At 46.7% G+C, this 22,619-nt stretch overlaps 1 protein-coding gene across 2 annotated transcripts in view; it reads right to left on the bottom strand.

The window, feature by feature from the left end:
* Positions 1-4,160: 4,160 nt before the first annotated feature.
* Positions 4,161-22,619, bottom strand: part of KIFC1 (kinesin family member C1) — a 20,448-nt gene continuing 1,989 nt past the window's right edge. Inside the window, exons 2-17 of one of the 2 annotated variants that reach the window (XM_040442604.1) lie at positions 21,620-21,760; positions 21,394-21,511; positions 21,054-21,104; positions 20,910-20,939; positions 14,702-14,918; positions 13,987-14,164; positions 13,678-13,845; positions 13,470-13,592; positions 13,272-13,388; positions 13,019-13,192; positions 12,705-12,872; positions 12,462-12,600; positions 11,658-11,797; positions 11,492-11,565; positions 10,786-10,861; positions 4,161-4,478 (exon numbers count right to left, since the gene is read on the bottom strand). In XM_040442604.1, coding sequence (XP_040298538.1) covers positions 4,434-4,478; positions 10,786-10,861; positions 11,492-11,565; positions 11,658-11,797; positions 12,462-12,600; positions 12,705-12,872; positions 13,019-13,192; positions 13,272-13,388; positions 13,470-13,592; positions 13,678-13,845; positions 13,987-14,164; positions 14,702-14,918; positions 20,910-20,939; positions 21,054-21,104; positions 21,394-21,511; positions 21,620-21,751 — 1,950 coding nt within the window. In that variant the 5' untranslated portion in view covers positions 21,752-21,760 and the 3' untranslated portion in view covers positions 4,161-4,433. The remainder of the gene's footprint in view (positions 4,479-10,785; positions 10,862-11,491; positions 11,566-11,657; positions 11,798-12,461; positions 12,601-12,704; positions 12,873-13,018; positions 13,193-13,271; positions 13,389-13,469; positions 13,593-13,677; positions 13,846-13,986; positions 14,165-14,701; positions 14,919-20,909; positions 20,940-21,053; positions 21,105-21,393; positions 21,512-21,619; positions 21,761-22,619) is intronic. The other variant, XM_040442605.1, reaches the window with a different exon arrangement.

The raw sequence follows: 22,619 nt of genomic DNA, 5'->3' as shown, positions 1-22,619 counted from the left end.
CAGAGCGCCTATCGCCAGAGGATTGTCCTCCTTGTAGAGGGAGCAGAATCTGTCCACCTTGGCGTTCAAGCGGGTAGCCATCAAGTCGATCTCTGGAGGACCCCACCGGAGAGTGATTTGGGTGAAAACGTCTCTGTTCAATGACCATTCGCCTGGAACTGGCAGACCCCGACTCAGCCGATCTGCAAATATGTGGAGATTCCCTCTGATGTGAACAGCCAAAAAGGTGGGATAGACTGGCTTCTGCCTATGCAAGAATTAGACCAACTTCCTGGAGGAGAGGTTGAGATCTTGTGCATCCCTGTCTGTTGATATAGGCGACTACTGTCATATTGTCCGAGCGGACTCTTTCCGCCTTCCCGCGGATAAGAGGAGCAAAATGGCAGAGAGCGAGACGAACTGCTCTCAATTCTCTCAGATTGGATGAAAGAAGCCTCTACTGCTGGCTCCAGGTACCTTGTACTGGATTCTCCTCCAGATGGGCTCCCCAACCTAGAAGGGAGGCGTCTGTGGTTAACGTGATCCAACGAGGTTGAATCAAGGACCTCCCATCTGATAGCTTCCTCCACCATCTGAGGGAGGAACGGACTTCAGCTCACAGGGAGCGATTCCAGACTATTAACACTTCTTTCTGAAGTGGACGTAGGTGCCATAGGGCCCTAGGAACTCCTTCCACTGATGCTAACATGTGGCCTAACATCTTCATGAGAGTTCTGATGGACACCCGCCAAAGTACCATGAGGATCTACTCGACAGAGACAGAGAGAGAGAGACATCCGTTTGGAGTCTACAATCAAATCCAGGAACATCCTGGAGGTAGAGGGAAGGATCTCCGATTTTTCCCAATTTGTGAGCCTGCCCAAGCGCTGGAGAGACTGAAGAGCCAGCTGAAGATGAGATAAAAGAACATCTAGAGTGGCGGCTTTTAGAAGCCAGTCGTCTAGATATGGCACAATTTCTAGCCCTTGAAGCCCGAGTTGGGCAACAACCGGAGACGAAGAAATGCCAAAAGGCAGCACAGCAAACTGGTAAATGTTTTACCATCCCTCTTATGGAGACCACAACTCTAAAAAAAAAACTGTGAGCTGGGTGAATAGGGATATGAAGGTAAGCATCCTTCAGATCTAAGGTGATCATTAGATCGCCAGGGTTTAGGATACTGATAAGTGTTTGAATGGTCTCCATTCTGAAGCGCTTTGGTCTTCTAAACCGATTTAGGTAACGCAGGTCTATAATCATGCATCGACGGCTTCGGGACTAGAAAACCGGGGGCGTATACTCCCAAGCCCTTGTTCGTGAGGAGGGACTTCCTCTTGGGCCCTTTTTTGTACATAAAGGAGGACCAAATCCTCTTAGATAGACTGTTTGGTCTGGGATAGAACAAACTTTTCTCGGGGAGGGGACAGAAAATCTTTTTTTGTACCCAAACAATTATCTCTAGGACCTACTGGTCCGGAATGTTTTGAAGCGAGGCCTGCTGAAACAAACAGACGACCTCCAACCGGAGGGGAACTGAAACTTTGAGCATCACACAGACTGTCTGGAGGGGATAGGGGAGGATAAGCGGCAGAGTCCTAAATCCGCGTTACGGTTTTTTCCATGACCCCATCTGGACAATTCTTGACATCTGTGACCTGGAGGAGCCCTGGGTTCTTGAACTTCTGGCCCTACTCCGGCCCCGAAAGGATTGTTGGGGAGGGGACTTCCCCTTTTTATCTGCAAGGCTCTCCATTAATTTATCCAACTCTGAACCAAAGAGTCTTCGTGGCTCATATGGTAAGCCACAAAAGATTAAACTTGGCCATAGGGGCTACCGACTGGCGGAAAAGAGAGCCATGCCTTTAGCCGCTAACTTAAGGTGCTGTGTGGAAGCGTCACACAGAAAATCCGTTCCTAGGAGTAAGGTTTTGAACTGGTCTAGTACGTTAGTTCTAGAGACACCAGATTCCAGGTCCGACTGGATTCTGAGAATGCGGGACCGAACAAACTCTGCGACCTCCGAGGAAGCAACTGCAACCGAAGCAGAGGCTGCAGAATAGCTGCGTCTCAGAGTACATTCAGCCCTGCGATCTAATGGATCCTGAAGGTTGCTTCCATCATCAGAAGGAACTAAGGTCCTTTTAGATAACTTGGAGATCGCCATATCGACCTTCGTAGGCGGTACCCAAAGTTCTGATTCTGACTCCTGGAGTGGAAACATTAGCTTAAATCTTAGTGAGAACTGGACCTTTCTCAGGATGTTTCCATTCTGTTAGCATTAGTTTCCTTAAATTTTCATCCACTTTAAAGGCCCTTGGCCCCCTAGAGGTGGACGGTGGAGCTTCCCCTTGCTCAACATCATGATCGGATGGAGCGTAGAAGTCTGAGTCTTCTCGGTAGGAAAAAGGTAAGTGGCATCATCTTCATCCGAAGAGGAGGAACGGTCTTCTATAGAAAGGTCTTCCGCCATTGGTACAAGACCTGGCGATGAAACTCTGGCCCTTTTAGAAGAGTGGGCACTTTTGATCTCCATAATGGAATTCCCCATAAATTCCTTCATCCAACTGAACATGTCACCCATCGTGGGTTGCGATGGGGAGGACGGCACAAAGGACACCTATTATATTCATAAGAGTCCAGCATCTCATAGTTGGCACAAGTTAGGTGCTTCTGTTTATGGGAGGATTTCCCATGCTGGTTGCCATTCGGAGATGCCATCTGAAAAAGACTTTAAGAGAGACTAAGTACTGAACAACTCAATGCAGGGCAAAGAGGGAGAGTCTGGCGTCTGACAGCGCTTATATATAGCCTATAGACCCCGACGGAAGTGATCCACAGTCACTAGCTTATAATTTAATTAAATTAAAAGGGGGGCCCCCCAAATAGGGTATAAAAACCCTGCAAGGGAAGAAAAAAATAAATAAAATAAAAAGGGGGTGCGCGCAGCCAGAAACTAAGCCAGATGTACCGCGCGCCAACCCGGAAGTCATCTGACGCACTTCCGGGTTATGGCAGCGGCAAGATGGAGCCCACGCACAACATGCCAAAGTGCTGGACTTAGCCAGGCAAGTAGACGGGAGCTGCGTGCGCCATTCAGGATCGAGGCGGCAGACGAAAGGACAAAAAAGGTCCAAGTTGGCAGCAAAAAAATTATCAATAAAAAGGTAACAGGCAGGTCCGCCTGAACCTGTCCTAAGTTCACAGGACAGAGAAAAAAAGCACTGGCAGAAGGGCGGGCATCCCTTTATAGGGGGTGGGTTAATTGTTTATTAGCTTGGTAGTACATTTTTAGCAACAAAATTCCACCTGTCCTACCAGTTTCACAGGGGAGAACTCTCTACTTGTGCTGCTGGTTGGGACATAAGGGAACCCCTTTAATAAACACTACAGCGGTAATCATGAGCCCAGTATGGGCAGCTATGTCGGTGTCGAGTGCCATTTACACCTCCATGAATGGACAATGCCATTTCGTCCAAAAAGCTCTGAAAGGTCATCAGTATCTGATGGGTGGTTGTCTGACATCGGCGAGGACCTCTGCCTTCTCTCAGCTCATCAATCACAGTGCCGTACATTGTATAGTGGCTGCACTTGGTATCGCAGCTCAGCTCCATTCACTTCTAGGAGCTGCGCCAAGACCACGTGACCGATGAACGTAATGCCACATGGCCTAGGGAGAGCTGAGAGAAGGCCGTGGCGCTACTTTGAGTACCGCTGCCTTGACAAACATGTGGTCGGGGGAGATCCCAGTGTAAGGAACAGTGCAAGCAACACAGGAGTTAATACAAACGCAAAGTCAGCAAATTTATTTACAGTAAGACATATATACATATGTACAGACACATCTATAAAAGATTATTATTTAAAACAGCATTAGATAAAAAGTTTAGAATACATGAACAAAATGATTCAGAGCATTCATACATAGCAAAATACAGAGGACAGCTTTCTGGTAACATATGAGGAGCTTTCCAGGCCGAACTGAACCGCGACGTGGGAGGTACACACTAAAAAGGGCCGTCTGGTAATTAAAGCACAAAACAGCAAGTGGCCCATTAACAAAAACACCACAACAAACTTCTTCAATCCCCTCCGATCCAGAAGATCCTTCACTGGCTGAATGCATGTCATGCCTTTCTGCACTTACTGGCATTACCGCTCAGCCGCTGGGACGTCCTCTTTCGCTTGGTGGGTTATAAAGAGACCAGTCTCCTCGCCCAGCCCCCCCGCCAGACATGTTACTTTTTTGTATTTCTGAACCACTGGACAGCCCCTTAAAATTCATCCCCCGCTACATGGACGTACAAACCTCTATACTGTAAGTTGACTGTAGTGGCTCCCCCCCCCCCCCACGCTTGATTCATGTGCATGTCCGTGCTATTGTCAATAGCTTTTACATCTATATATTAAAAAGCCAAATAAAAAGTTCTTGATAAAACAGACTTCTCGGGAGCTGCTTATTTCCGATTTGCGCGAGCGGTTCCAATCACACATTCATTGACCTGTAAAACAGCAGAAGGTTAATAACAGTTAAAAAAAAAAAAAAAAAAAAAACACATTAAACGTGCCAACTGAACTGCTATAGAGCGGTTTAAGGGTCCATTCACAAGTCCGTATGTGTTTTGCGGATACGCTAAACACGGACACCGGGAATGTGCGTTCCGCATTTTTCAGACCGCACATCGCCGGCACTCTCATAGAAAATGCCTTTTCGTGTCCGTAATTGCGGACAACAATAGGACATGTTCTATTTTTTGGCGGAACGGAAGTGCAGGTCCGAAAAAGCGAATAGCACATTCCAGCCACATTGAAAATGAATGGGTCCACACCTGTTCCGTAAAATTGCGGAACGGATTCGGACCCATTTTGAATGGACCCTAACAGGGGGCGGGGGGTGCAGTGGGTGGTCATCAGACTCCTAAGCACAGGAAGATCAAACAGGACTAGAAAATTAAAATTATTACAAGTTCTACTGAATCCTCTCGCACATAACTATACAGCTACTTCTGTGCAATAACCTGCTGCCTGCATTTTCGGGGAGAGAGAGATTCTTTAAAATTTAAGTTGGCCATAAAAGAGATAGCTGTCGGCCTAATGCTCGCTTGGCCAACAGCTCTCCCCTGATCCTCCCATACATGGCCGGTCTAGAGGCAGCTCTCTAGTGTTTGAGATCTTCATTACAATTACCTTTGGTTATAGTTTGGCTACTATTTAACCTCCTCAGGACCGCCGTACGCAGGATTGCGTCTTTGCGGCGGTCCTGTTTCTCTGGGTGGACGCGCCGATGCGTCCTCTCGCGAGACGCGAGATTTCGGGCATTCTCGGCCCGCACATGGCGGGCCGGCAAAAGTTAAAGAAGTATTTCGTCACCAGCCTGCCAGCCAATGATAGTCGCTGGCAGGCTGTCGATTTTCAAAAGATCAAATCAGAAGCCAGATAACACATTATATTAGTAAATATGATCTGTTATATGGCTTCTCTGCTCCTCTGCTGGTCCTTTTCGTCGGTTGGTTCCAGCAGAGGAGCAGACATCACTGAGTACCCACCAAACACTACCCTTAGCCCCAGATCACCCTCCATCACCCCCATCATCCAAATTAACCCCTTGATCGACCCCTGTCAATCACTTAGTGAAAGACAAAAAGTGATCAGTGTAAACTGACACTTTTTTCCCACTAGTATTGGCTGTTAGGTTTTAGGATAGTTTAGGCCCCTTGGTTAGGTAGTTTAGGGATCGTTTAGCGCCCAGCCCACCGCACCGCAGTCACTTATCCGCTGTTTAGCGTATCGCTAAATCAGCATTTGTACTTTTATAGTATCTGTAAGTGATCAAAACTGATCACGGTCAGATCTATAATAGTATTAGTGTCACTTTAGTTCTCCCTCCACCCAAAACGCAGTGTTTGCCCGATCAGGCCTGATCGGTCGCCCACACGTGCGTTCACCCACAGCCGCCCCGCCGCAGTGACAACATTTTTTTTGTTTTTTGATCACTGCACATTCACTTTCCAAGCTCTGCGGCGATAAAAAAATCAGTTTTGATATTTTTTATCAACCGCAGCGGCCTCCGGTACTTCGCTAGCCTCCCCTTTGTAAGACAGGTTTGCTTTTTTTCTTGGGTAGTCTCAGGGAATACCCCTAAATTTAGTAGTCCAAAATGTCAAACAGGGGGTATTCTTCTGAAGAGGCCTACAGGGTTCTGACCCAGTCGGATGAGGAGTGGGAACCCTCATCTGACGAATCTAGCGGGTCAGAATATGAACCTGTGGAAAGCAGTGGCTCTCTGACCCAAAGTTCGGACGAGGAGGTGGAGGTCCCTGGCAGCACCAGGCGTACCCGGCCCCGTGTCGCTAGACCACAGGTTGTGCAGGATCCGTTTCAAGAGCAGCAGAGTGGGGCTGTCGCTGTCGGATCACGTGGTGAGGCATACACCAGCAGCGCAGCCCATCCTGGACCTAGTGCCAGCACTGCCGTACAACATGGTGAAGTGGCGAGCACCAGAAGGGCAGTTGAAGCTGGTACAGTGGCACGTGCAGTAGTTACCCCGTCGCAGCCACCGCACAGACAGGCCCGTAGAGCCCCTAGAATCCCTGAGGTGCTGGCAAACCCTGATTGGCAGTCACCAACTTCAGCCGCACCAGTAGTTCCCCCTTTCACCGCCCAGTCTGGAGTTCGGGTTGAGACGGCTCAAATCGGTTCGGCCCTGGGATTTTTTGAGCTGTTCTTGACTGCGGAGCTCTTGGACTTAGTCGTGGCAGAAACAAATCGGTATGCCACACAATTTATATCCGCCAACCCGGGAAGCTCTTATGCCCAGTCTTTCCGGTGGAAACCAGTCCAAGTTTCCGAACTTTTTTCTGGGCCTTCTCCTCAACATGGGTCTAACTAAAAAGCATGAATTGCGGTCATATTGGTCAACGCACCCAATTCATCACATGCCCATGTTCTCTGCTGCTATGTCCAGGACACGATTTGAGACCATCCTGCGTTTCCTGCACTTTAGCGACAACACCACCTCCCGTCCCAGAGGCCAACCAGCTTTTGACCGGCTCCACAAAATTCGGCCCCTCATAGACCATTTCAACCAGAAATTTGCAGATTTGTATACCCCCGAGCAAAACATCTGCGTAGACGAGTCCCTAATACATTTTACCGGGCGCCTTGGCTTCAAACAGTACATCCCAAGCAAGCGTGCCCGGTATGGGGTCAAATTGTATAAGCTCTGTGAAAGGGCCACAGGCTATACCCACAAATTTCGGATCTATGAGGGAAAAGATCAGACCCTGGAGCCGGTCGGTTGCCCTGACTACCTGGGGAGCAGTGGGAAGACAGTCTGGGACTTGGTGTCACCCTTATTTGGCAAGGGGTACCATCTTTATGTGGACAATTTCTACACAAGTGTGGCCCTCTTTAGGCATTTGTTTCTAGAACGGATTTGCGCCTGTGGCACCGTGCGACCTAGTCGCGTGGGCTTCCCCCAACGGCTCGTTACCACCCGTCTTGCAAGGGGGGAGAGGGCTGCCTTGTGTAACGAAGAACTGCTCGCGGTGAAATTGAGAGACAAGCGTGACGTTTACATGCTCTCCTCCATTCACGCAGACATGACAATCCAAATTGAAAGGGCAACCAGTGTCATTGAAAAGCCCCTCTGTGTCCACGACTATAATGCGCTCATGGGAGGGGTGGACTTCAATGACCAGATGTTGTCTCCGTATTTAGTTTCCCGACGCACCAGACGCTGGTATAAGAAGGTGTCTGTATATTTGATTCAATTGCCTATGTACAATAGTTTTGTTCTCTACAGTAAGGCTGGGAGAACACGACCCTTCCTCAAATTTCAGGAAGAGATCATCGAGAACCTCCTTTACCCAGGAGGTTCCGTGGCCCCATCCCCCAGTGTAGTTAGCCGTCTACACGAGCGACATTTCCCCAGTGTCGTTCCTGGTACCTCAACCCAACCGTCACCCCGAAAAAGATGTCGTGTCTGTAGCAGGAGTGGAATAAGGCGTGACACCCGCTATTTCTGTCCTGACCACCCTGCCCTATGCTATGGAGAGTGTTTCCGGAAGTACCACACACAGGTACACCTAGCATAGGGATTGCATCTCACAGGACAGGCACACAGGGCTATTAGGGCCCTTACACTCACAGCTGCTGCAAACCTCTCCTTTCACCTGGGATAAAGTGCATAACGTACTTCGCCACATCTTTGGGCGATTTGCGCTTTGCACATTGTACCATGGGGAAGGAGAGGTTTGTTCTATAAAAGGTTAAAAAAAAAACTAAACAAAAAAAAAATTACTGGTAAGTGAAAAAGTAAACAGTTAAAAAAAGTTTCTATGTTCTGTTCAAAAGTTAATAAATTTATTGCGTTGCGGCCTGGGTTTTTTCTTTTTTGTTTTTTTTACCTTCCAGGTGGACCAACCGATCGACTAGCTGCAGCACTGATGTGCATTCTAACAGGGCTAAGTGGGTATGGATGTTGGGCGGAGCTCCTATGTCCTGGCAGATGCCTTTCCCCTCCTTTTTCTTTTTTTGGCAGAGATTTTTTCATCCACATTGATCGATGCGAATGAAGAAATCTGTGCCGTTCATTTTTTTCTTTCAGCCCAGAGGCTGAACGGAAAAAAAAAAATCTCATTACCCGTATGCTCAATATAAGGAGAATAGCAGAAACTCCTAATGCTGGCCATACATGTAATGATTGCGGAGACCCTCAAATGCCAGGGCAGTACAAACACCCCACAAATAACACCATTTTGGAAAGAAGACACCCCAAGGTATTCTCTGAGGGGCATATTGAGTCCATGAAAGATTGAAATTTTTGTCCCAAGTTAGCGGAAAGGGAGACTTTGTGAGAAAAAAATAAAATAAAATAAATTTCCGCTAACTTGTGCCAAATTTATTTTTTTTCTATGAACTCGCCATGCCCCTCATTAAATACCTTGGGGTGTCTTCTTTCCAAAATGGGGTCACATGTGGGGTATTTATACTGCCCTGGCATTTTAGGGGCCCCAAAGCGTGAGAAGAAGTCTGGAATCCAAATGTCTAAAAATGCCCTCCTAAAAGGAATTTGGGCACCTTTGCGCATCTAGGCTGCAAAAAAGTGTCACACATCTGGTATCGCCGTACTCAGGAGAAGTTGGGGAATGTGTTTTGGGGTGTCATTTTACATATACCCATGCTGGGTGAGAGAAATATCTTGGTCAAATGCCAACTTTGTATAAAAAAAATGGGAAAAGTTGTCTTTTGCCAAGATATTTCTCTCACCCAGCAAGGGTATATGTAAAATGACACCCCAAAACACATTCCCCAACTTCTCCTGAGTACGGCGATACCACATGTGACACTTTTTTACAGCCTAGGTGGGCAAAGGGGCCCACATTCCAAAGAGCACCTTTCGGATTTCACCGGCCATTTTTTTTTACAGAATTTGATTTCAAACTCCTTACCACACATTTGGGCCCCTAGAATGCCAGGGCAGTATAACTACCCCACAAGTGACCCCATTTTGGAAAGAAGACACCCAAAGGTATTCAATGATGGGCATGGAGAGTTCATAGAACTTTTTATTTTTTGTATTTTTTGTCACAAGTTAGTGAAATATGAGACTTTGTAAGAAAAAAAATTAAATAAAAATAAAAAATCATTTTCCGCTAACTTGTGACAAAAAATAAAAAGTTCTATGAACTCACTATGCCCATCAGCGAATACCTTAGGGTGTCTACTTTCCGAAATGGGGTCATTTGTGGGGTGTTTGTACTGTCTGGCCATTGTAGAACCTCAGGAAACATGACAGGTGCTCAGAAAGTCAGAGCTGCTTCAAAAAGCGGAAATTCACATTTTTGTACCATAGTTTGTAAACGCTATAACTTTTACCCAAACCATTTTTTTTTTACCCAAACATTTTTTTTTTTTTTATCAAATACATGTAGAACAATAAATTTAGAGCAAAATTTATATATGGATGTCGTTTTTTTTTGCAAAATTTTACAACTGAAAGTGAAAAATGTCATTTTTTTTCAAAAAAATCGTTAAATTTCGATTAATAACAAAAAAAGTTAAAATGTCAGCAGCAATGAAATACCACCAAATGAAAGCTCTATTAGTGAGAAGAAAAGGGGGTAAAATTCATTTGGGTGGTAAGTTGCATGACCGAGCAATAAACGGTGAAAGTAGTGTAGGTCAGAAGTGTAAAAAGTGGTCTGGTCATTAAGGGTGTTTAAGCTATGGGGGCTGAGGTGGTTAAAGGGGGTTCTCCTCTGGAGAGATCATCAGCTTTTGATTGGACCCCCCGCCGATCAGCTGTTTGAGAAGGTACTTGCGATCCAGTAGCGCCGCGGCCTTCTTGCTGTTTACCGCAGGCCCAGTGACGTCCCGACTAGTATCAACTGGCGTGGGCGGGGCTAAACTGCGTTCACTTGAATGGAGCTTAGCCCCGCCCAGGCCAGTGACACTAGTTGTGACATCTCTGGGCTTGCGGTAAACAGTGAGAAGGCCGCGGCGCTGCCAGAGCGCCAGCTGCCTTCTCAAACAGCTGATCGGCGGGGGTCCCGGGTGTTGGACCCCCGCCGATCAGATGCTCATGATCTATCCAGAGGACAGGTCATCAGTTAAAACAAAGTGCAGAACCCCTTTAAGCCACATTCTCATCAGCAAGATAAGGACTGAGCTATAATGAGCGTTTGTTTATAATGAGTGTTTATTATAGACCAGGAGATAAGGAGCCCCTTAGCTCCTGGTCTGACGGAAAAGGCAAAAATCGAAAGGGTGCTACTAGAGCATGTCAGCTCTTTTCCAGCATCTTACCTTGCTAGCAAACCGTAAAGAATTCACAGACTCTGCAAAGTTTTCTTCCAGGGGGGAAATGTTAACAAACATCAACCTTAAAAATGTAAAGAAAAATATAATCTGATTAGAAGGTTAACGTTTAACTAAAGAAGATTTAACATTTCTGAACTTTGTGTCCCTCCAATTCCAATAATCACTAATAAGAAACTGACACACTTTAAACGGTGTTGCTCACCCTGGGGACCTTTTCCTACGGACCCCCTCAGTGTTACCGGACCCACTTGCCCAATCCCCGCCGCTGAGTTCTGACTATTGATGCCTCTGGAGGTACTGGGTTTCACCGAGTCAACATCCGGTTTGACACGGGTCAATGACTGGACATTGAGGCGACATGTCACCCGTGCATCACATGACCCACGACAAACTGGATGTTGTCGCATGTAGACCTGCAACTCATTGGTGGGGATCAGGCAAGTGTGATTACCACCACAAGTCCATCCACGCTGGGGTGTCTGTAGAAAAGGTCCCAGGTGTGAACAACCTGTTTAAAGGGGACATCCTGGGTGCAGCCCCCCCAGTCATCAGTTAGCTAAACTTCTAGTGGTAACAAGACATGGCTGGACTAAGCCCCTCACTTCTTCATGCCCACAGGTCTACAAGTCATAATTACACATTGCATACACAAGTCTCAGGCACAATAATGTATGAATAACACTGGACTTACACTTTTGAGTTTCCTCCTAAGCTGTTCTGCAGCAGGTATGTCAGCTTGCTATTCCGATATGGTATATGGGAATCCTGCCAATTGGAAAAATATCTCACATTAGTTTGTCACTTCAAGCTCCATAGACAACGCGGAAAACCTATTCATTAAATAGACAAGAGATTACCTTGTTGCACAATGATGTAATAACCAGGCCCAGCGTGGAAAGTGAAGTATTGATGCTCTGCGTTTCCTTTAGTCGGTCTCCTGTGGACAGAGATCGGTCAAGACGCTCACTCCCGGCGAGGTCGATCAGGCTCAGGACAGCTAATGGACAAAAACAGCAAATGAAGAATATTCAGAAATCCACCAGACTGCTTGCCCCAAACATTCTCTCCAGAGTGGGGTTAGGTCAGGAGCCCTAACTGAACGCACCCTTCAGCTGCTGCTAGTTTAGATTTCCATCCTGATGTCGGACAGTTTTGCACCAGCGTGTGCGGTCCAGGAAATATACACAGGACAGCGACATTTCCCACACCGTCCGTTGCCCGACTGACCTGAACTTGCTGCATCATAGCGATCTACGATGCGGATTTCCAGCCTGCCATCGAGTCTACCATCGTGTAGTCACAGCATTGTAGATCACTACAGTAAGTTCAGGTCAGTTAAGCCAAGTTCGGTCTGGGAAATGTGGCTGTCACATGGACTATTTCCCGGACGGCACATGCTTGTGTCAAGTTGTTCTAAATTGGGATGGGGGACCAGCAAATTCAGCAGCTTTAGTCATCTGAAGAAATCCCCAATGAAGGTTCAGAGCAGGAACTCTACCATAGAGGACAATTACTAAAGGCCACTTCTGGTCAACCACAGAGGAACTTAGATTTCTGGCAAAGTACAAGCCATACAGCAATGTTAGAGATAGGGACGTAGAATCCGTCTACCATCTTGTATAGGACCAGGAGAGATCGCTTATCCTCTACAACAAACTTACATGACGTCCGTACATCTCTAAGACTGTTCTCCCCCTCGATTCTCAGTTGAAAAACACTGTGGCTGCGAGATGACCGGTCATTCAGGGCGGTTTTCGCCACAGAGCGGTTTGTTTTTGCCGTCTGGAGAATCTCATGCACCTGAGAAACATGAAATTACATAAAGTTGCAGAGCCATAATGTAAAGAATAAAACGACGCACCGTCTATTCTACAACCAGCAGATGTGTCAGACGTCCATCTTACCTCTTCTACACTGGAGACCTCCACGTAGCGCAGGTTGGTGACATAGACTTCGTTGCTGGATGAGTTGACCTTACGGATGTCGTACTCATTTTTCTTCTCTGGTCGGTTTACCAGCAGATCTCTCAGGGTCTCATTGTAGATCTCAAGGAAACTAGCCGTGAATTTATACTGTAGAATGAGTAAAATTACATTAAAGACAGTTATACCGCCCCTCCCCTACACAACACCTCTCCTGAGTAACTGCAATACTTTCTGCAAGAAGTGCCTCTTCAAGAAAGATCATTCATAAGGGTCTGACCCCGGAGACCACCTACCTGCCAGCCTTTAGACTTCAGCTCATCTGCGCTGCTGAAGATCTGCCAGATAGCCCTGGGTATCATTCCCATGGTGTCCACAGAGATGTTGTCTGGGCCCTCCATGGTATACGTCTTCCCGCTGCCCGTCTGGCCATATGCAAATATACACACAGGATACCCGTCGAGGGCCGACTAAACAGGAGAACGCACAGTGTGAGCAGCAGGAAAATGGAACCGACCTGCATGTAGAAAACATGGCCGTGTGACTCACCTGGACCAGCAAAGAGATCTCTTCAAATACAGCGGCCTGGCTAGTGGTGGGTGGAAAGATGCAGTCAAAATTAAAGTCATATTTGACCGATTGACCCTTTTCCCGACCAATGTGAGACTAAAAGGGGACACAAAATTATATATCACTAAATGAAACAGACAACTGTCATGTTATCTTAAACCTAGAAAGCCAACCTACCTCCTCCACCTTACTGAGGACTATCGCTTTCTCGTCATTAGGTGGGAAGCTAATGGGTCCATCAGACGAAGCCTTCTCAAATGGCAGGGTTGGCCGGACTCTGCAGAAGACACGGATGTTCCCCTAGTGCGGAAAGGAGACAAAAAAAAAGGTAAGGTCATCACAGATCACGTATCAGAAGAAGTACAATGTCTGCTGCTCCACATACCTTCAGCTCCTGCACGGCATTGTGTAATCGTCTGCGCTCCGTTTCCAGTGTGTATATTTGAGTGTCCTTCTCTGCTACACGACATTGTAGATCATTTATTGAGTCGCTTTGCTCGGTTACCAAGGTATTTAGTGTAGAGTTCTCCCCCTCCAAGTAAAGAAGCTGCTTCTACAAGAGGGTTTAAGAAAAATAAAAAATAAAATAGGGTCAGGGACTGAAAGATGAAACTGGCACATCAAGGTGTGACGTGTGACCCAGGAGATCAGAGGAAGGTGTGTAATACACGTGGTCCTACGCGTTTCAGCTTACCTCCTTGGCTTTCAGCTCTTTCGTCATGCTCTCATTGCAGGAGCTCATCTGAACCACCACACATTTCTCAGCAGATAGCTCAGACTGCAGAGTCTGGCAAAGCTCAGTAAGCTGCTGCACCTCCTTCTTAGCTCCATCCAACTTCTTCCGCTCAGACAACAGCTTGGATTCCACCGAACTGAATGAAGGATAAATTGATAAGGTTGTAGAAAATAAAACAAAGAGGGTCATATGGCATTTATCCCCCTTTAAATGGTCACTAACTTTTCACAAAACTTTGCATAAATCAATAGTACAAGAAACTCTGCAATATACATCTTCTCAGTGAGAAATGTCTAGTTCTCCTGTTATCCAGCTACCCCCTCCCCCAAATGCTTTTCACTTTATAAAATGCGCTTTTTCCATCCAGGATGGGATCTCTGCAGGAGAAATCATTACTTCTCTGTAATGTCCTCCATTATTCTGGGGCTGGTTCTGAGTGACTGTGAGACAGTTAGGAAGGAGATTCTCCTCTACTTTGTGTGTGCGCAGTGCATGGCAGATAGTCTTCAACCACCAACCAGATATTCACCAAGCACAGAGGACACTGCTAAAAATGTCAGATGATTGCCAGAAACAGTATTATTCCTCATGTATACACACTGCAATATTGATTAATGCAAAGTTTGTTGAAAGCTCAGTGCTGCCTCATCGTAAGATACACGTCTCCACTCACCAGAGCTGCTGGCTGATGGCAGAGTTCTCCGTGTTCAGCAGCTCCACTTGTCTCTGTAGTTGCTGCTTGGTTGTCTGGAGACGAGCGTTCTCACCCGACAAGGACTGCACTTTGCCTTTGTAATTTGTGACCTTGTCCTTCATGTCGTTGACCTGCCCCTTCAGATCCCAGGCAGCGCGTTTCTTGCCTGCTGCTGAAGTAGCCGACTGTGCGGGTGCTTGAGGGGGAACGCAACGCGTATTACTCAAATATGCAGCTTAACAGACAACGACGTGGTGTTTCTAAGTAAAGTAGTTTCCCCAGGTTCCAGATACTGACCGCCAGGATAGGTCATCAATATCAGATCGGTCGGGGGTGTGGGGGAAGCGGGGTCCGACACCTGGAACCCAGCTGTTCCCTTCAGCCCCAGCGCTGGAAGTAGCACTGCTCCAGTCAAAGTGCTAGTACCAGAGCTGGAAGGAACATTCGATCTGAGTGCAGGACGTCAGACAATGACTGATCCCGAGAACAGGTGGACAGTATCAGGGGCCTGGAAAGATGAAAATTACTCTTACTGGCAATTGGATTTTCCCTTGGCCTCCACAACGGCACTTCCTGGTGGGTATCCGCCTCTTCAAGGACAGGAAAACAACAAAGATCAACGCATAAAAGCCCCCTCCACTTTATCAGTTAATAGCCTAGAACTTCAAGTAGATGCATCATTTAATAAGGGTCAACTGCCCATAATCTCAAAATAAAAGTAACAAAAGAAAGAAAAAATTTGGGTGGGAATTCCCCGTGCCAATGTGGAGGCTAAGGCAAAATCCAATTACCGGTAAGAGTCATTTTCATCTTTATCCCATGCCTCCAGAACAGCACTTACTGGAGGAATAACAAAGAATCCACTCAGGGAGGGGACCACAGCAGATAAAACTTTTCTGCCAAAGGATAGGTCTCTATTGGATAGCACATCAAGTTTGTAAAAAGTAGAAGGGGGCGGGGTGTCACCCGAGTCGATATCTTCAAGTGAGACAGAGGCCCCTTTCTGCCCAAGAGGCAGCCATAGCTCGCGTAGAATGGGCCTTTAGTCCCCGATGGGGGAAGACATCTCTTTTTCAATGTAACAGAGATATACAGAACTTAATCCAATGCGTTATGGAAGCCTTGCTAGCTGCTCTACCCCGGTTAGTGCCCAGGTACTGGACCAATAACTGATTAGTCATTCTGAAGTCCTTTGTAATGTCCAGATATTGAGGAGCACATCTTCTCACATCAAGGTTACTGAACCTCTTCTCTTCTTCAGAAGAAGCCTGAGGACAGAATGAAGGAAGAGAAATCTCTTGACGGCAATGAAATTTAGATACCACTTTGGGAAGAAATTCAGGAGAATGTCTTAAAACAATTCTATCTTCCAGTATTGTAAGGTACGGGGGCTGAATTGAAAAAGCCTGAATCTCTCCGACTCTTCCAGCGGTCATAATTGCGAGGGAAAAAAAAAAATATGTTTAAAAAGGTTAACAGTCTCATAGATATATCTCGAATGGGCTCAAAAGGGAGACACCAAGGAGGACAGAAAGAACTAGATTTAAATCCCAAGATGGGACTGAGGATCTGAATCTTGGGTGTAATCTACTAGCACCCTTAAAAAAAAAAAAAAACACTTCTAATTAGATCTTATTCAGCCAGCTTCTCACCCATAAAAGCACTTAGTGCTGATACCTGTACCTTTAGGCTGGGTTCAGACCTGTGCGTATTCGATATGCGCTTTTTAATCGGGCATTTGTATCGGGCGTTTTTAATGGGCGGAAACAAGCAAACGCCCATTTAGGCGCGTTCCCGCTGAAGTCTATGGGTGGGAACGCGCGACAATATGCCCCAAAGAAGCTCCTGTACTTTAGGCGTAGGGCGTTTTACAGCGCGTTCGTACGCGCTGTAAAACGCTCAGGTGAGAACCATTCCCATAGGGAAACATTGGTTTTTGCCTGTTGAGCGTTTTACAGCATAGAATAGAATGTGTCGGCAGATAAGAACCATTTGGCCCATCTAGTAGGAACGCACTGTAAAACGCTCAGGTCTGAACCCAGCCTTAAGGTGCTTATTCTAAGACCTCGGTCTAGTCCCGATTGGAGAAAATCTAGAACTAGTCTAGGTCTGGGGGTCTGAACGGGTCTCAGGATTTTTTAGAAATAGACAGGAAAGCTTTCCAGAATCCTAAATATATATTTTTAAAGTAACAGATTTTCTGCTATTGCAGTAAAGTATCTAATACTTTTTCGGATAGCCCCTTCCTTCTCAAGATGTTCCATTCAATCTCCAGGCTGTCAGATGGAGTTACGGACTGTTGGCATGAGGAACCGGACCCTGGACTAGGAGATTTGAAAGAAGTGGAAGGCTCCAGTAATTTCTCCCTGCTAGAGAGGCTTGAGTAGAGTATCGGAAACCAAGTCCTTTTGGGCCAAATCCGGGGCTGTTAATATCAATTGGGATTTTTCTTCTACCGCTTTTGTCAGGACTTTTGGCATTAGAGAGAATGGAGGGAAGGCGTACAGGAGACCCTTCGGCCATTTGTGTGCTAAAGCATCCACTTGCAGCGGTCTGTCTTTGTAAGAAAGGGAATAAAACTTGCTGACTCATTTTTCTTTGAAGCAAATGATTCGATTAACGGTGTTCCCCATCTTGCCGAAATCTGGTCGAATACTGTCTGGTTTAAGCGCCATTCTCCCTGTCTCAGTTTTTCTCTGCTCAAGAAGTCCGCTAGATGATTTTCTTTCCCCCTTTATATGGACCTCAGTCAGATATTTTAGGTTTGCTTCTGCCCAGACAAATATTCTTTCTGCCACCTTCGAGAGGACTACTACTTTTTGTCCACGTAAGCAACTGTGGTCGAGTTGTCAGAAATTTTTACATGATTCTGGAGTGAAATATTTTAATGCCTGCCTGAAGCTCTCGCATGTTGGAAGATGGCCAGATAAGGCTCTTCTGCCATAGACCCGGACATGTCCTGCGGTTCAGGTGAGCTCCCCAGCCTTGGCTGCTTGCATCAGACGTCACTACTACTTGCTCCGTCTGCCGCCATTCTACACCTCTGGAAAGGTTCTCTTCTTTGAGCCACCAGGTAAGAGCGCTTTACATGGAAAGGAATTTCCAGCTTCTTGTTTAAAGATATCCATCTTCGATCCCAGGATAGTTACAGGAAGGACTGAAGTACCCTTGAGTGAGCCTGGGCCCATTTCACTGATGATATTGTGGAAGTCATTACCCCCAGAATCATCACGATTTCCCTTACGGATGTCTTGCGTAATTCTTGAAATTTTGCTACTCTTCGAACCAGGTCTTTCTTTTTCTCCCCCGGAAGAAAGGAGGACATTAGATGAGAATCTAGGAGAACTCCTAGAAATACTTTCCGATAATGTGGAACTAGGTCTGACTTCTTCATATTAATGATCCAACCTAATTGTGATAAGGTTTTGACTACAGTCTGTAACTGCAAGAGGAGGGACTCTGTCATTGGGGCTGTTATTAAGAAATCGTCCAGGTACGGAATCAAGACTATTTCTGACCGATGGAAGAAGCTTGAAATCTCTGCCATAATTTTTGTAAATACCCTTGGGGCAGAGGATAGACCGAAGGGAAGAACCCGAAACTGGAAAGGATTGATTCTCCCCCAAATCCAGACTGACATTCTCAAATATTTCTGGTATTGTTGATGGATTGCAATGTGGTAGTAAGCATCGGATAGATCTATTGCGGTCATCACCCAGTCTTTGTATATTAGTCTGACTGTCTCCATTATGAACTTCTTGTAGGTTATAAATTTGTTTAGATTTATTATCAATCTGAATGACTGGTCTGGTTTCTTCACCAAAAAGACTGAAGAATAAAAGCCCTTTTTTTCTTCCTCTGGAGGAACTTGGACTATTGCTTTTTTCTGAAGTAGAAGCGCAAACTGTGTTATTCTAGAGCGTCTTGTGTCTCCTTTTTTAATCTTGAATTCTCTAGGTATCTGTCTGGGGGAATACTTGATAGCTCCAGCCTGTATCCCGATGCTATTACAGATAGTACCCATGGTGATGCACGAATCTGCAGCACCCAGTCTTGGTCGAATTTTTTTTAATCTCCCCCGACTGGACCTCTGGCGTCATTGTGTGCTACTTGGACAGGAGGACTTATCCGAGAAGAGGAATCCTCTATTTTTGTTTTTTGCCGATTGCCATGAGGATCCCCGATTTTTCTTTTTCTGATCAAATGCTGGACGTCTTTGGGCACGAAAATTACGTCTTAGATGAAAAAAAAAAAAAATCTAGACTCAGTAAAAGCCCTTCTTCCTATCTGAGGCCTTCTCTAGAATATCCTCTAGTGTTTTCCCTAATAAACGATCCCCCTATTTTTGATGTCGCGTCTCCACTCCACGATCTTAACCAAATCGCCCCACGGGAGGCGTTTGATAAAAGCTGCTGATTTCGCTGATAATTTCACGACATCTGCGGAAGTGTCAGCCAGAAAGTTGGAAGCTTGCTTCAGAATCGGGATGGAGGCCAGAATGTCCTCCCTTGGAGTGCCCAACTGAATATGATCTTCCAATTGAGTCGGCCATAATGACGGAGTTCTTGCTGTATAAGTAGCTGATATTCCTGGATGTAATGAAGCCAAAGAAGATTCCCATGACTTCTTGAGTAGGGATTTGCACTTCTTGTCCATAGGATCCTTAAGGACTCCCAAGTCTTCGAAGGGTAATCCGGATCTTTTAGAAATTTTAGCCACTGGCGCATCTAACTCTTGGGGCTTTATCCCAAGAGTTGGAATCTTCCTCTTTAACATTTTAGATGCTGCCTGTCTCTTTTCTGGATCCTTCCATTCATTCAAGATTAACTTTATAATGTTAGAATGAACCGGGAAGACTTGTTTTTTTTTCTCCCCTAGTCCTAAGAACATCTGATCCTGGATGGTCAAAGGTTCCTTTGACTCATCCAAATTTATTGTTGCCCTGATGTTCTTAAGTAAGCTTTCAGTTTCCTCAATAGAACATAAGGGGCGGCCTGAGGAGTCCTCACACTCCCTAGACTCCGAATCAGAAGAAGCCTTCTTGTTCATCCGGCTCAGAAATCTGTTCCTCGGTCACAGAAGGAACCGTTCTAGAGGTGGATGGTTTGAGAGACTACCGTTAGCCTGAGATCCTTAATTAAAGAAGAGATTGGAGCAGATATCGACGCAAGACTATCTACAATAGATGGAGATTCCTCGGATACCACTCTATTTATACACTTTTGATAAAGCGATTTTTTTAGTGGTTGAGGATAATGTCTTCTTGCACATCTGACCTTTTTCTTCTGTGACGGTTCTCCAGATGATCTTTGACTCCCCCTCTAAAATTAAAAGATGAGGGAGGAGAGTCAGAACTGGGTATTAAGGAAAAACTTTAGATAGGAGAGCCGTCACCCAGAAAATAAGATGTAACACCCTGTGCACATATAGGGTGACTAGACAATATAAATGTCCTCAGGGAGGAGGCTTACGGGGCTTGAAGGCCTAGGGGCATCAGTGGTCTTTTTTGCTGCATCAATCTCTCCAGGGGCAGACATAGTGGCACGAATGAAAACACCACTATTCTGTAGTAAGCCGCTCAAATGTAGAACGCCGATCTGCTTTTGAATCTGCCGCCTGAAGACTTCCAGGTAGGCATGATGACGTCACTTGCTGCGCTGCGTTCCAACAGTGGAACGCAGCACACCGGAGCGCTCCTGGGCCACCGAAATGCCCGAATATAGACTTCGGGGAGCCCGGGGCAGCCAGCATACGCCATAGGGGAGGGGACAGGAAAACTGGTGAAGGTAAAGGGTAAAGGTCTTTTATGCATTGATCTCCGTTGTTTTCCTGTCGCTGAAGAGGCGGGTACCCTCTAGGAAGTGCCGTTGTGGAGGCGAGGGGAAAAACTCCTTAATATTTAGTACATCTGGGTTGTATCACATAGAATATGTTTTATATAGCGTTGAGGGAACTTCTGTTTTTAAGTTCGGCGTACAAGGTTTGGGTCATCTAAGAATTCCGCTACCACGGACCATAACTTACGCTCCACGGAAGCAGAATCCAAACAACCCGAGCCTTGTATGCCGAACTAGAAAACAGAAGTTTGCTCATCCCTAGTTTTATACCAATGGGGAAGAGATGCGAGGACCCAGCGGTATCAGCATGCCTAAACTCATACAGATAGCGCTCCCCCCTACACACTTACCTGGTGCTGTAGCTTTAGGTTTCGCAGAAGCTGCAATTAGAAAAAAAAAAAAAAAAAAGTTAATCTTAGAATATTTTCTTAATGGAGCACATGATGTGACTGATGCACAAATCAGCAAGGACTGCGTTCTGTCATCCAGTTTACCTGTGATGTTTGCCCTGTTCTTTGGTTGTAGGTCTTGAAGGGACTGTCGACCTGCGTATCAGATAGAGGCGGATTATACATTATGTCGGGGCAGAATCCGAGGTCAGTGACTGCATCTGGATGGCGGTATGTAATACTGCAGCGGCAGATACTCTGCGGTACAGCTGATAGCGTGCAATTCCAAAGCCAGACCCACAGCAATCCAGTTTCCTTCCCCATTACTTCTGGCAGACTATACTGTACTTCCCACCAAGAGGCAACAGAGGCCCGAGGGACCAGAACCCAGCTCTAGTGTGAACAGGGCCCAACTACAGACACCTCACAGTAAGCGGTTACTTACCAATTACCTGCGGCTTAGGCAGCGCAACAGCCGGGGTGACCCGCGGTTTGGAGGTGGCAATACTTGCTGCGACGCGCAACCTGGGCAGCTCATCCACGGGGGACACCTTCTGACGTTTCTAAAAAAGAGGAGAGCAGATGGATCGTCACCTCGACCTGAAGCCACGCAAATCAGGGTGAAGACAGGATAGAAAAACAAGTAAAATAAGAGCAAACGTAAAACACACCCCCAGCTCTACTTTTACCCGAGAAGACTGCTCCTGGTTTTCATCACTCTGCGGCCTCTTTCTGCTTGGGGGGACGGGAAGACGGGACATCTTCAGTGGCTGCTGAGACTTCTTATCTATGGTGTTCTCCATAATCAGACACTGGAAAGGAAGAGACAGAAGGCATCAGACACGACGCAGGTAAGTGGAGCTTCCCCATGGCCCGGGCGGTCCACCTCCAGCAATGACGCATTAGCCCACTGCAGTGGTCACAACATCACTGGAGCCGACTCTGCGGATACACAAGTAAAGCCGGGTTAAAGGGGTTCAGAGCAGGACCCGGACATACCCATATCACACCCCCCCCCCCCCCCGGCAGCCCCCCCGACTTGAGCATCGGAGCAGTTTGGATCTTTTGTTTACAATCAGACACTGCCGGGTGGAGGCTTCCGCCTGGCAGTGTGTTCGGTGACGTCACCGGCTGTGATGGGCGGGCTTTAGCGCTGCCCTAGCCTTTTCACTGGCGAGGGCATTGCTAAAGCCCGCCCATCAGGGCCGGTGACGTCACCGGGCTTCCTGGCAGCCCCATGGAGAGCCCGGTATGTCACCGGATCTTCCATAAATGCCTTTGCCCTGCGCAATTTAGCGCAGGGCTAAGGAGAGCATTGGAGCATGAACTGCTCCGATGTTCAAGTCAGGGGGGCTGCCGGGGTGAAAATGGAGGGATGTCCGGGTTCAGCTCTGAACCCGGACAACCCCTTTAAGGGGGTGATGCAGGCTTTTACTATTCATAGGTCACTAATATCATATCGGTGGGGGTCTGATCCCTGGCGATCAGATGTATGAAGGGAAGGGGCGTGCCGTCTCCCTTCTATCATCATTACCGCTGCTGCTATGTCTATGGTGAGCAAGGAGGGAGACGGCGCGCACCTTCCGTTCATACAGCTGATGGGGTGCTGGGTGTCCTGAGGATAGGTCAAAGCCAGCAGAACATACAGACACATATATATATACACATACA

The sequence above is a fragment of the Bufo bufo genome, chromosome 8 (genome assembly GCF_905171765.1).
Source record: "Bufo bufo chromosome 8, aBufBuf1.1, whole genome shotgun sequence".
Taxonomy (NCBI): domain Eukaryota; kingdom Metazoa; phylum Chordata; class Amphibia; order Anura; family Bufonidae; genus Bufo; species Bufo bufo.
Note: the sequence above shows the minus strand (reverse complement) of the source record. Positions and strands in the feature narration are given on the sequence as shown.